General features: G+C 54.3%; 4 protein-coding genes across 4 annotated transcripts in view; 2 read left to right on the forward strand and 2 right to left on the reverse strand.

The window, feature by feature from the left end:
* Positions 1–1566, reverse strand: part of BBA_02371 (Zinc finger, GATA-type) — a gene marked incomplete at both ends in the record, with an annotated part of 3073 nt that extends 1507 nt beyond the window's left edge. Inside the window, 3 exons of the mRNA XM_008597468.1 lie at positions 9–455; positions 535–892; positions 1157–1566. Coding sequence (XP_008595690.1) covers positions 9–455; positions 535–892; positions 1157–1566 — 1215 coding nt within the window. The remainder of the gene's footprint in view (positions 1–8; positions 456–534; positions 893–1156) is intronic.
* Positions 1567–6906: 5340 nt separating this feature from the next.
* Positions 6907–7778, forward strand: BBA_02372 (WW domain binding protein 11; the record flags this gene model as incomplete). Its single annotated transcript, XM_008597469.1, has 2 exons — positions 6907–6979; positions 7033–7778. 2 exons carry the CDS (start codon positions 6907–6909, stop codon positions 7776–7778), a joined length of 819 nt encoding a protein of 272 aa, XP_008595691.1.
* Positions 7779–8346: 568 nt separating this feature from the next.
* Positions 8347–9818, forward strand: BBA_02373 (major facilitator superfamily transporter; the record flags this gene model as incomplete). Its single annotated transcript, XM_008597470.1, has 2 exons — positions 8347–8824; positions 8908–9818. The coding sequence occupies 2 exons, from the start codon at positions 8347–8349 to the stop codon at positions 9816–9818; spliced, it is 1389 nt and encodes a 462-aa protein (XP_008595692.1).
* Positions 9819–10986: 1168 nt separating this feature from the next.
* On the reverse strand, positions 10987–12201 carry BBA_02374 (metalloprotease-like protein; the record flags this gene model as incomplete). The annotated part of the gene is made up of 3 exons (XM_008597471.1): positions 10987–11068; positions 11151–11674; positions 11854–12201. The coding sequence occupies 3 exons, from the start codon at positions 12199–12201 to the stop codon at positions 10987–10989; spliced, it is 954 nt and encodes a 317-aa protein (XP_008595693.1).
* Positions 12202–12328: the final 127 nt, after the last annotated feature.

The following is a 12328-nucleotide window of genomic DNA, read 5'->3' on the forward strand; positions in this document are numbered from 1 at the left end:
TGATTCACGTTCTGCTGCTGAAAGCCATGAGCGTGCTGACGGGCATCTTGCGGGCTGAAAGAGAAGTGGTCTGTATCCATGCCATGCGGGGTCGAGACAGCGGAGGGGTAGGCAGAGGCGGGGGGCGAGTAAAAGTCAGTGGTGTTAAGCGAGGATGGTGCCATGGAGTTGTTAAAAGACGAGAGGGGACCGTTGGAGACCATTGGTGAGGTGGAAGGAGAAAAGCCAAAGTTTTGCTGAAACTGGGAACTGTTCATGACATTCTCGTTGGGCATAAAGTCGAGGCCAAACTGGTCGATGGGCAACTGCTGAGGCATGTTGATGTGACTTTGGCCGTGGCCTTCAAGGGAATAGCCATGAATGTCTGCGTCGTTATCGAGTTCATGGCTAGCGGGGCCAGCGGCAGCACCGACAGCACCGATATGGGGAGAAAAGTTGGCAGGACGTTTTCTCGTCTAGAAACGTGAGCAATGGTAAGCGGGAAATGAGCATCAATAGCGCTATAAAGCGCGCATCAAGAAGGAGACAACGAACCTGGCGCTCGTCTATACTGGTCTTGCGGACACGGCGCTGAACATAGTTGAACTCGCTGTTGTCACGATGTTGAAGGTGAGGCGCATCGGGAACAGACTGAGGAACAAAGGCGCTACCGAGCGCATCGTTCCTTGGTTGCTGATGTATGGGAATGCCCGAGGGCTGGCCGGCAGACACGGAGTCAGACATGTGGGATGGAGCAAAGCCGGCAGGCGAGCCGGTCTGCTCTGGAAAGATGAACTCGTCAATGTTCATTTGGTCTGGGTTCTGGGGCACAGCAGCAGCGTTGGCCTGAGAGGATTTTCGAAGCTGAGCAATCCCGCTGGGACCAGACTGGGCGCCTGGACGGGTAATGCTGCTGTAAAAGGATGAAAGTCAGCGTCGGTTTGGCAAAATAGGTGAATGGCAAGCGGCTGAGAGGTATAGGGATATTGATATTCTTTTTTTGAGGACAGAAAGTGATACAACAAATCGCCACAGGGGTCATCAATATGGAAAAGAAAAAGCGGAGAGAAAAATAGCAGAAAAGTAGTTTGGCGAGGTAGACGAGAAAACAGATGTAAGGCGATGAAGGACGTGAAAGAATAAAAAGTGCAGAACGAGATGAGGCGGCGTCACTTACTTTTGTCGACTGCGCTGCTCTTGCTGCTTTTTGCGCATGCTGAGAGCCATCATGCGCCAAGTAAGATTTTCCATGCGCTGCTGGTTAGGGAGATTCTGCTTGGTCTTCCTGAAGAACTTCCAGACTTGGGCGGCGAGAGGATCGTCGGATTGCATCTGGTCGAGGTTGGCGCCGGAGGCGCCATCGCCATCGCGGAGGGTGGGAAACAGCGCTTCGCCGAATAAATTATCATGTTTGGAAAAAGATCTTTCGAGGTCGAGAGCGCGAGAAGACTGGGAGGCAGTGTCGGAAGAGTTGTTGGCAGCGAGGGTAGCGCGCGGGCTGGAGTCGGTCGAGACGTCGTCAGTCATGGCTGTGGCATCGGGTCTTCGCGGAAAGCGGTAGTCGTGCTCTGTGGTTGTGGGATGCATGACGAGGTCCCAGACGTCGCTCTGGCAGATGCAAGAGTGGACCGAACGGACAAAAGGGAACGACCAGAATGAGTTGGGGGCAGAATGGCGATGGCGAATATATGTTGTTGTAGTGGGCGACAAAGTCGGCGCGGTGGGGAGAGGAAATAGAAAAAAAGAAAGTCGGAGAGAATGAAAGGCGGCGGGCGAGCGAAATTGAGGCGGAGAGCGAGAAAGACAAGAGACAGAGAGTTTTGGTGGTGCCGGGCAGCTAGAGCCTGAGTAGGTAGTGCTGGAATGGGCGAGAGTGCGCGGATTTAGCGGCTGTACCTATGTAGAAGGTAGGTGCCCAGGTAGCGCTATATGTTGAGGATTGCAGCGGTTCGGAAATGGCGCAAAGGAGAAGAACGCCGCTGAAGAATACCTCTGAAAAGTTGCTCCAAGAATTCCTCTGAAGAACTGCCCCAAAGGATGCCTCTGAATGATGTTTTCGAATAATGTCTGGTAAAAGGCGGTGCCAGCAGATCTGGTGCAATCCGGCACAGATGACAGTTCGGTCGGGGGCCGCCTTTCAGTGGCTCAGGCAATTACCTACCCGTCAGGTAAATTAAGTACCGTAACTAGGTAGTTCCCAGCAACAGAATACAGCGTCGGGGGCGGCGGAGCGGGGCTGCTTGCACCAAGCTGAAGCGAGAGGCCGTCCGATCGGAGCGCTTCGTTCGCCTTGAACTTGCGTCAGAGGGCTGGATCGAAAGGGCTCAGTACTTTGGCTTACCGGAGAGAGTCCGCGAAGAGAATTTTAGGGGAGCTATGGTTTCAACTGTACAGCGGTGGGCTTGATTTAATTCTTTCGACTCGGCGAAGAGCTACCGCCGGTGAATCTGAGACGGATGGGTAGATGGCAGGCGGACGGAGAAGAACGTGGGAGTGTTGAGAGAGAACAAAAAGATGTCAAACGGAGACTGAAGGGACTCGACTGGGTGGAGAATGTGTTCCCACCCCCACCTAGCAGAGGTAGAGGAAACAGCGCAGAGCAAAACAAGGCGGTTCCGGAGTTAGTGCGCGCGGAGGATGATGATGGGCCGTGAACACCTATATTTCTGCTTGGAAATGGGAATGCCTGCAGGTTGTTGGTGGTTGCGGTGGTACCGACACCTGCCTTGGGTGGTTTGGGTGCTAAATAACAGAGCACTCAGAGTCAAGAATATCACAGAGACGTGGTGATTGGTACTGCTGCTCGTGCTAGCGCTGCAAGCGGGGGACGAGGCTGTATTGGCGGCACTGAGACTCCACTACGCGGGGGGTTCCAGCAGGCCACATCCATAACAGCTCCCAGGTCATCCCCTGTAACCCCTGCAAGTCCCCTAAAAGTGCGAGTGGTGCACACGGCAGGTTTCCGGCTCTCGTTGCATATCAACTAATAGATTCGGATGGATATGGAGGACTTCGCTGCGTTGTGAAACTGGCTGTGATACTGTCTATGGTTTTGACGTCTATTTTTCTTCTCATTTTTCCTCGCAGCAATGTGTCCAATGCTGCACCACAACCACATGCTGTGCTTACCTACAGAGCATGCTAGGCATTGTACCGGGGCGCATACATAGACAGGTACCTACCTAATACTGTTATTGATTCTAGACCCCACGAACAACTCTATACTTACCGGAACGCGATTTCTCAACTCTGTGTCGCTCAATAAACTTGCTCTATTCACCTAACCTAGTTCTGTGCGACGTCATCTCGTGCCTAGTCCCATCTGGCTCCCCTGCCCTCGTGCCCATACGCACGATGCCACCACAAGCACTTCAGATCTGCGCATCCCCATCGCCACCTTGCTCTAACTCGTCCCGGCCGGCGCCCATCATCTGCCAAGAAGCCGACAAAGTTTCCCAAGTCTACTTAGTATGGCAAATGTGGGGGACGTCGGCGTTGCCTTTACCGAGGATTTTTCAGTTCGTCGTCGCAGGCTGCCCACCATAATGGCACTTTGTATCTGCGCTTTTCTGCGCAACAGTACATCGACTTTACCCTTGTTATCCCTCATCCCCCAGATGAACCACGGTGTCCCACGCATCATCCGCATCATCGCACCACGGCGTCGTTCGAAAAGCATGTGCAAGTGGAAATCTGGTTAGCGGGTCGCATGGCAATTCTTAGTGAGACAGGGTGGTGTCCAATCAGGTCTGGGGCTGAGAGGAAGGGGAGCCTATTAGCCTGCGCGGCACAAGTAGCGCAATCACTCAACCACCAGTATTAGCGCTGGCTGCATGCCACCATGCGGTGCATGCCCACTAGATGAATCTAAGCAGCTAAATACGACTTGTCCTGTAGTTTTTTGTGGCGGCGGGTCTCTCTTCTAGCCCCCAGCACCCTGCAAATCTCGACTGACATGCCGCTGCACGCCGTAACCGTTGCTGCTTGCCGTTGCTGCTGTTGCCCTGCGCTCGCTGCAAATCCGGCTCCTGCACTCAGTAGCCGGCTCCCGCCCGAGGCCGGCAACGGAGCTTGGTTCCAAATTCTCCCGACGAGCCCTCCGGCCACCTCAGTCAGTCGCCTACCAGTGCCACATCGCCGCCTGGCCAGGTGTGCCAAGTTGCCTGTTTCGCGATGCGCATCCTTGAGCTGGCATCGTTCAGAGATGCGCACACACGCACAGTACTGCAATGCAATCCACTCCCACCTACCGGGTGCAGGCTACCATCATGCTGATCTTGCAGCCACCACTCGACGGCCTCGTAACCTGTACCTATGGCCTGTGCCTGTTTGTCTGCCAGCTGCCCATCACGCATCCATCCTTTGCCAGCTGCCAGCTAAACCGCTGCCCACGTTTGATCTCTCGAAACACCAACAAATCCATCTCCAACGTTTGTCCACCTCCATCTTCAACTCCATTATCTTCGCTTCTTCATAGCCCCGACTTCTACTCCCATCGCCCCCCTCATCCATCCCGCCAGCTCCTCGTGTCATACTTGCACTATTTATTGCGCCGACGCCAACGTCAAGTGCCCACTCACCAGTCCAACCTCCATAAGGAGTTGGGAGGCTCCATTGCCTTCAATCGCCACTAGCTAAATTTGCACCTCGCAGTCGCCGTCCTCATCAACCCAGTCGCTGTTCTGGAACGACGCGGCACGCGTTGGTGTTCACGCTCGACGCTGTGCTGTGCTGTCCTGGCTGTGCTCTCTGTGGCTTGCTCATCAATTGACAACTGCTTCAGACAAATCTGACGCGACGACACCTCTGACCCTCGTCTGCATACATTAGACTGAGGATGACGGCCACAATGCTGCACCTCTCGCTTCCGAGACTCAGTTTCGCTTCACGGGCTACCCCTCCAAGGCTACCCGTCCCCGGCGCATGCGCGTCGGACTGAGATGGCAAGATGGGTCGCTAACTGTTCCGCGACAGCTGCCCCGTCGTTGTGCTACACATGCTTCCTGCCTTGACCAACCGCCCCGTCGCATGCATCGCTGCAAGCCTGCAACCACCATATGACCTTCTTTGCAGCACTTGCAGCAGCGGCAGCAGCACACACTGACTTGTCTGTGGCGCTTCTTTGCCGTCTTTGCGTGCCATACACCAGCATGCACACCAATTAGACCTTGCGCGGCCAGTTACCCGTTGGTCCAGACACGGTTCTGCCAAAGCGTCTTGGACTACAAGAAACCACAGATATCTCTCAAGCTAGCATCCACAGCTGAATGCAACATCACGCACACGTTAGCCGTCCTGATTCGTGACCGACTAGCAACCAGCTGCACATGGGTGGAACCTTAGCAAGCCCATGTTCGGATGGAGCCTGAGCTTTCGGTGCATATTCTTGCCTCTCCCTGGTCGCAGAGGTCTGTGTGCTGCCAAAAGCTTGTGCGTAAACTAACTACAACTTTTTGTGGGATGCTGTAGTTGTGCCGCCGCCTCGTGGCGTCTCCGCCAGAATGGGTATCCCGCAGCGTGGCAACCTCTGCCCGCTCTCCCGGCCCGACGAGCCACATTACCATACCAGCCAGCCATGACTTCCACCCGGGCCATCCCAAATTACCATTAGTGTGGCTGACAGAGAGACTGATTAGCATCGATTTCACTCTCTACCTTGTCCTGATCAGCGCCAGAGAAGCGCCGTTTACATGGTTCTCCCGTCAGGGCGTCCAGAAACTTTACTACCCCTGATCATAACAGAAGCCAGCTGCAACAAGACGACTACTGATAGACTACACCCGTTGTGTGCCGAGCTACCGGTCCCGGCCAACACGAGCTGCTACAAGAATACTAAACCATGTTGTGCATCAGACGGAGCCGACCTCGGAACACCACCTGTGTGAAACCAAAGGTGTATGATTGGCTCCCAAGGCTGATATTAAACTAATGTGTGACCAGATTTGATAGAAGGAATCCAGTCCTCGACTTTGGAGTTTATATCATCAGCGTGACGTACGAGTAACACGACGGGCTAGGAAAGTCTCCATGGAGCCCCCGACAGACGCCCGGCGGATCTTCCGTCACGCGTTCCATAGTTCAAAGATCCATGCAGTCGTCACGCATCAAGAGCAGATCCATCATCTTCAATAGTATATGCTTTCCTTGGATGGTGCTACGATATGTTGTCTTGCCCCTTTGCGGTGCTCGTATTTTCTGCTTCTGCGGCGGCTGGGCAATATGCAGGTCTTTTTACCGGCATTGCATCTAGACTTATATTTAGCCGCTCGCCGTCCGGGTATGAAACAGCATTTTCACTGTTAACGGCCGCGCCACATCCAGCACGGTCTTCGAAGATTACGCATGAAGATACTCCTGTGTTGATGCAGTTACATGTAGTCACATCGTTGCACACGCAACAGTGAGGGTAGTCGTGCTCTGTCGCGTCACCTTGGTCAAAACAAATCGTAGCAGATGCGGATGCATGCATGAGCGATCGTGTTTGATCCTATCCGGTTGGTGGCCTGTTTAGTACATGGCGAACCTTGAACACTCCTCTTTTGTTTCTCTTTGATCGACGACAAAGGCTGCCTCCGCTCTGCATATTTGGTCTGGGAACTTCATTAGCGACACAAACCGCTCTAGGGGACTCTGCAACACAATCTACGACTTCCAAAGAAAGATCAAATAGACAAAAGGACAGCCCAGAAACCCACAGCTACCCCTAGGGGTGTTAGCGAAGCATCTGAACAAGGCTTAGGATTCACGATGCGGTGGTGCAGGGTAGGATGAGATATGCTTAGTAACCCTGTTGCCCCACGCATGACGGCTTCTGCGACAGGTCGAACCTGGCGTTTGCAACAAAGTCTCCTGGTGCGCCTATTTCATTTCAGAGCCGGGATATCTTTTTTGATACGAAGCAGTGTGCGAACATCAATACAGGCCAAAATGGCTAAGGAGAAAAGTTACAACCCGGTGGCCGCCCAGCGCAAAGCGGACAAGGCAAAGGCAATAAAAAAAGGTGGGCAACGAACTTGCGATTGCGACCACGTCGGGGCTGACAACTCTCTGCAGGCAAATCAGAAGCTCAAGAGCGACGGAACGAACGACTTGCGCGCAAGAACCCGGACCAAATACAAAGGCAGATTGATGACCTGAAAAAAATAACAGAGGGAGGCGGCAAGCTCAGCCGCCACGAAGAACAGGTGCTGGAAGGTCTGGAAAAGGAGATCAAGTCGGTGAAAAAGGCCAGAGATGCGCTGGGAGATAAGGCGCCCGTATTTGGACGTGCATGGAACCGGGATGGTGAAGCCAAGCGCGGCGTGCTGGGCAAGCGCAGGCGCGGCTCCTCAGGCGCATCCAGCAGTGACGAGGACGTGCCAGACGCTGTGAAGAGCATACCCATGCCTCGCGATACGCCACCACCAATACCGAAAGAGATACTGGACGCGTGGTATGCTAAGCGACGCGCGCAGCGAAACGCCGAGCAGGCGGCGCGGTCTGGAGGCGTGGACAAGAGAGACGACAAGGGTGACGCCAAGAAGGACAAGCCAGCGGTCGAGTCTCGCACGGTATATGAGGCGGCGCCCGTCACGCGCAATCTGCAAAAGGAAGCGGTGTCTGCATTTATGCCGTCGGCGGTGCGGTCCAAGCTCACCAAGTTAGCTGGCCAAGGCGGCTTGATGGAGCCAGAAGAAGCCGACGCCCTGGAGAAGCAAGGGTACATTCCGAAACCATCGAAACAGCGGGAAACACAAAAAGCAGAAGACGCATCAGCGTCGCGGCGAGTCACCATAGAGGATGTAGAGGATGAAGAATGACGTCAATCGACCAACGCATGATGATATGAGCCTGGACAGCTTCCATGTATGTATACAAGCAACAATGTCTGATGCCCGGAAAACAGAGTCGGTTGTCAAATACCGTCCCAATGACCATGAGGAGAAGCAAGCTTCGAGGGCGCATTGGATGTGGTGGCGGTGGGTATGGATCAGAAAACATGATGCGCGCCCTACCCCCAACTCGGCGACGGACCAGGGACCCAGAGCCGGGTCTTCGTTCCGCAACTCGAGCCAAAAGCCTTATTAATTCAAGAATCGCCTGGTCGGCCGACACTTACTGGGCCAAGGAAAAAAAAAGTTGTACTAGTTAGTGCGCTCCACCCCGACAACGGCTTTGCGAATGACGGTCTTGGGCGCAATATTATTAAGTCTAACGACCCACGACTATTGTGGCAATCTCATGCATGCCGCCCAATATTCATGCGAATTTTTTTTAAAGCGTGGGTATATAGCTTGTCAACCCCGCAACTCGATGAAAGTTTCGATCTGGTTTTGATCTGGTGCCAACTTGCCTAGAAACCTTGAGAGTTGAGATCCTCGGAGCATCATGGACGTTCAGCAGGTCAACTCGAGGTCCATCCACGAGGAGCCAGACACGGTGTACCAAGTCGAGGCCGATGCTGCTGCCTCCGAAAAGTACCCCACCGCTGCTGATGCCCAACATGGTGCGGACGGAGGGCAGGTCGAGCGACAGGCGACGGCCCTCTCGAGCGCCTCGTACGAGGAAATGTATCCGGAAGGCGGCTGGGCGGCATGGCTTGTCGTGCTGGGCGCCTTCTTTGCGCTCTTCTCGGCCATGGGCCTCATGAACAGCATCGCCATCTTCCAGGCCTACACGCTGGACAACCAGCTCAAGGGCTACAGCGAAGGCACCGTCGGCTGGATCTTTTCCATTTACACGTTTCTGGCCTTTTTCGGCGGCGTCTATTTCGGGCCCATCTTTGACAAGTACGGTCCCAGATGGCTCACGATTAGCGGCGCCGCCTGTGTAACGGGCGCCATGGTTGGCATGAGCTTCTGCACCGGTGAGTCTATATATCTATATAGCCCCAAGTGTAGCGATGCGACCTTGACAGCAAGAAAACTAATTAATGGAAACTCGCGACAGAGCTCTGGCACTTCATCCTCTCGTTTGGAATACTCGGCGGCCTCGGCACGTCACTCATCTTCACGCCGTGCATCGCCGCCGTCGGACACTGGTTCAAGGCCCGCCGGGGATTCGCCACGGGCATCGCCACGTGCGCCGGCGGACTCGGCGGTATCATCTTCCCCCTGATGCTGACGGACCTGTTTACGCGCATCGGATACGGCTGGGCCACGCGCGTCGTGGCTCTCATCTGCCTCGTGTGCAGCTGTATTGGTGTCTGCCTCGTGCGCTCGCGGCTGCCGCCTGCGCAAAACGCGACGGCGCACCCGGACCCGCGCATCTTTTGCCAGACGCCGTTTACGCTGGCCACGATTGGCATCTTTTTGCTCGAGTTTTCCCTCTTTATCCCCCTCGCCTTTATCTCGACGTATGCCATCCACATGGGCTTCAGCCATGAGTTTGCGTACCACCTCATTCCCATTATGAACGCCGGCTCCGTCGTCGGTCGCTCCCTGCCCGGGTACTACTCGGACGTCATTGGCGCCTTCAACACGTGCCTGCTGTCGGTCGCCCTCTCGCTCGCCGCGTGTCTGTGCGTCTGGCTGCCGCTCGGCCATACCAGCGCGGGCGTCATTATCTTTGCGGTGCTCTTTGGCTTCGCCAGCGGCACCAGCATCGCCATTGCGCCCGTCTGCATCGGCCGCATGTGCAAGACGCAAGAATACGGCCGCTACTATGCCACCACGTACACGGTTGTCTCTTTTGCCTGCCTGATTGGCATCCCTATTGGTGGGAGCATTGTCCAGGCCAACGGTGGCCAGTATAATCAGCTCATCATCTTTACCGGCTGCATCTACGTCGGCTCTGCCGCGTTCCTTGTCTGGGCCAAGGCGGCCAAGCTCGGCTGGCAGCACTGGCTCGCCGCGTACTAAAAGCGAAAAGCTCCCCCTCCCCCCCCCCCATTCTTGGATCTCGGCGACAGATTGGCCGTTTTCGGTCCCCTGTTTTGAATTGTGAATTGCTTCCTTCCTTTGACACGGCTCAACAATACCCCGGCGCATATAATGACCATTGAACGGCCTCTTCGTATACCAAACATAGCTGACGTATGCGCATCGACTTGAACGTACTGGTACTCGGTTTATTGCTTCTGTTTTAATTACCGAGTATTTCTTTGCCTTGTCCTTTTTTCTCTCTTTCCACATTTGGACTTGCCCTTGTAACAGGTGGCTGATGCAGCACCATTTTTCGGCAACGCTTCTCCCATTTCGGACTGCCTAGATAAACGAGTACATTGAATTAGGAATCAAAACTTTCTGACATGTGCATTGTCTCACTTTCGGCGCGCGCCGGTGCGTGGCCTTTTGTGTAAGTGGCGTTGGGCATTGTGGCTTGGGCTGAAAGTACAAACCCCCCCCTGCGCCAATCAATACTCAAGGGCTGCGAATGTTTATAATGACGCATGCCATTCATGTGCAAAAGTTTTGATATAGGATAGGATTCCTTGCTTGAGACGAAATTGCATCTTTTGAGAATCTGCAAGAGTGGCTGATGTCTCAGCTGACGGCCCACATGTGCATATAGTTATTGTGCGCGTTGTGGCTTGCGGGATTGGCTGGGCCGCGAAGAGAGACAAAGCGTTGACGTGCATGAAAGCGTATCTGCATCTGCAAGCCACCAATAATTGCAGCCATTGTTCTTTTTTTTTTTTGGCGCCCAACGGCTGTAATGATTGGGTCAAACTGCTTATACCGTACGGGGGGGGGGGGGGCTGAATCTCGTCATGGACACGCGGGGAAAAAAGCCAAAGGACATACATGCTTGCTGGGGTGCAAAGGATTCTGTTGCCACGGTGAAATTACTGTAAATTGAAAATAAATGCTGATACCACCTTGGCAATCAATGTACATCTGCCACTCTATTTATGCTTCTCCACTTTACGCCTATTGTAAATGCTTCACCCGCCTTCTCACCAAAAAAACAACTCCGACACCTGCTCGCTTCACTCAATGCAACATCTTCATGCAAGTCATGCAAATCATGTACAACAGCCGCTTTCCATTCACAGCGTGCAATATTCTTTTCTTTTTTTCTTCTTTTTTAAATACGACCAAGACGAACCAGGGATAGCATGGAGCGCATGCGTTTAGTCTGGCCCGGAGTAAATGTGTTGTAGCAGGCACTATATTGACTTTGTCAGCAACGTCACAATCTCATTCCCCCTTGGGGGGGAGGGGGGGGGGAGAGAAGGCTGCACCACTCACTCGTTGGAATAGTCCATGTAATTCTCAATCGGATCCAGCCCCGGCAACTCGGGGCACGTATCGCGTCCGGCCGGACATACCGCCACATTCGCATTCCTCTCCGCCGGCGTATCCGCGATAAAATCGCCGCGCTCCTCATCGCAGCCGCCCTGAAACGTGTGCAGCAGGCCGAACCAGTGGCCGACCTCGTGCACCGCCGTCAGGCCCTCGTTGAAGGGCCCCGTGCTTCCCGGCAGCGAGAACGAGCCAACCATGCAGCCGTCCATGGCGAGCGCCTCGAAGCCGTAGGCGTTCATGTTAGGGAAGACGCAGACGCCGCCGTTGGCGAGGCCGGGCGCAAAGTAGAGGTTGAGGGTGCGCGAGTCGCCCTTGTGCAGAGCAGTCTTCATGGCCTTTTCGTTGCCGTCTGGGTCGTTGGCCCAGGCGGCGTTGAGGGTGTAGTCGTGGCCGACGAGGCGGAAGGCAAGGTTGCTTGGGTCGTAAGCCTTGTTGAGGACTGCGAGTTGCTCTTGGAGCTTGGCCTCCTGTAGGTGGGTTGTTAGTTTATGTTCTCTCTTCTTCTTATTTCTCTCCCTTCTTCCTTTTTTTTTTCTTCCCTTCTCATCTCTTGCCTCTTATTTCCTTTCCTTCTCTTCTTCTTCTTCTTCTTCTTCCCGTTTTGCTCTTTTGTGAAAAAAAAAAAAAAAGAAAAAAAAAAACGTACAGTTATGTAACCGCCAGCGGTTGAATTGGAATTGTAAACGACGTGAAACCAGGCATCGAGCGTAATGAGCTCGCCCGTCTCGCGCTTGGTGACTGTGATGCCGTGGGCACGGCCGTGCAGGCCCGTGTCACCTTTGCGGAGCGCCTCCTGAATCTTTTCCTCGCCCTTGGCAATCTTGTCCATGGTGGGTTTATCCCCATTGACAATCTTTTCGTGGAGGGCGAGCAGCTCCGCGCTCGGCTCCGTCTTGCAAAACTCGCGCGTGCTGCGTGTAAGCTCCGGAGGGTACGCGGCGGCCAGTGGCAGAACGGCCAGCACCGCGGCGACGAAGCGGACGGAAAAGTGCATTGTTTCCTTGTTGGTGTATAAGAAGGAGAAGGAGAGATAATGGGGGAGGAAGGGGGAGAGGGGGGTAGAATGTGGACTAGGTGAGAGAGAGAGAGAGAGAGAGAGAGAGAGAGAGTAGACGAGGCGG

Source organism: Beauveria bassiana (assembly GCF_000280675.1).
Source record: "Beauveria bassiana ARSEF 2860 unplaced genomic scaffold BBA_S00005, whole genome shotgun sequence".
Taxonomy (NCBI): domain Eukaryota; kingdom Fungi; phylum Ascomycota; class Sordariomycetes; order Hypocreales; family Cordycipitaceae; genus Beauveria; species Beauveria bassiana.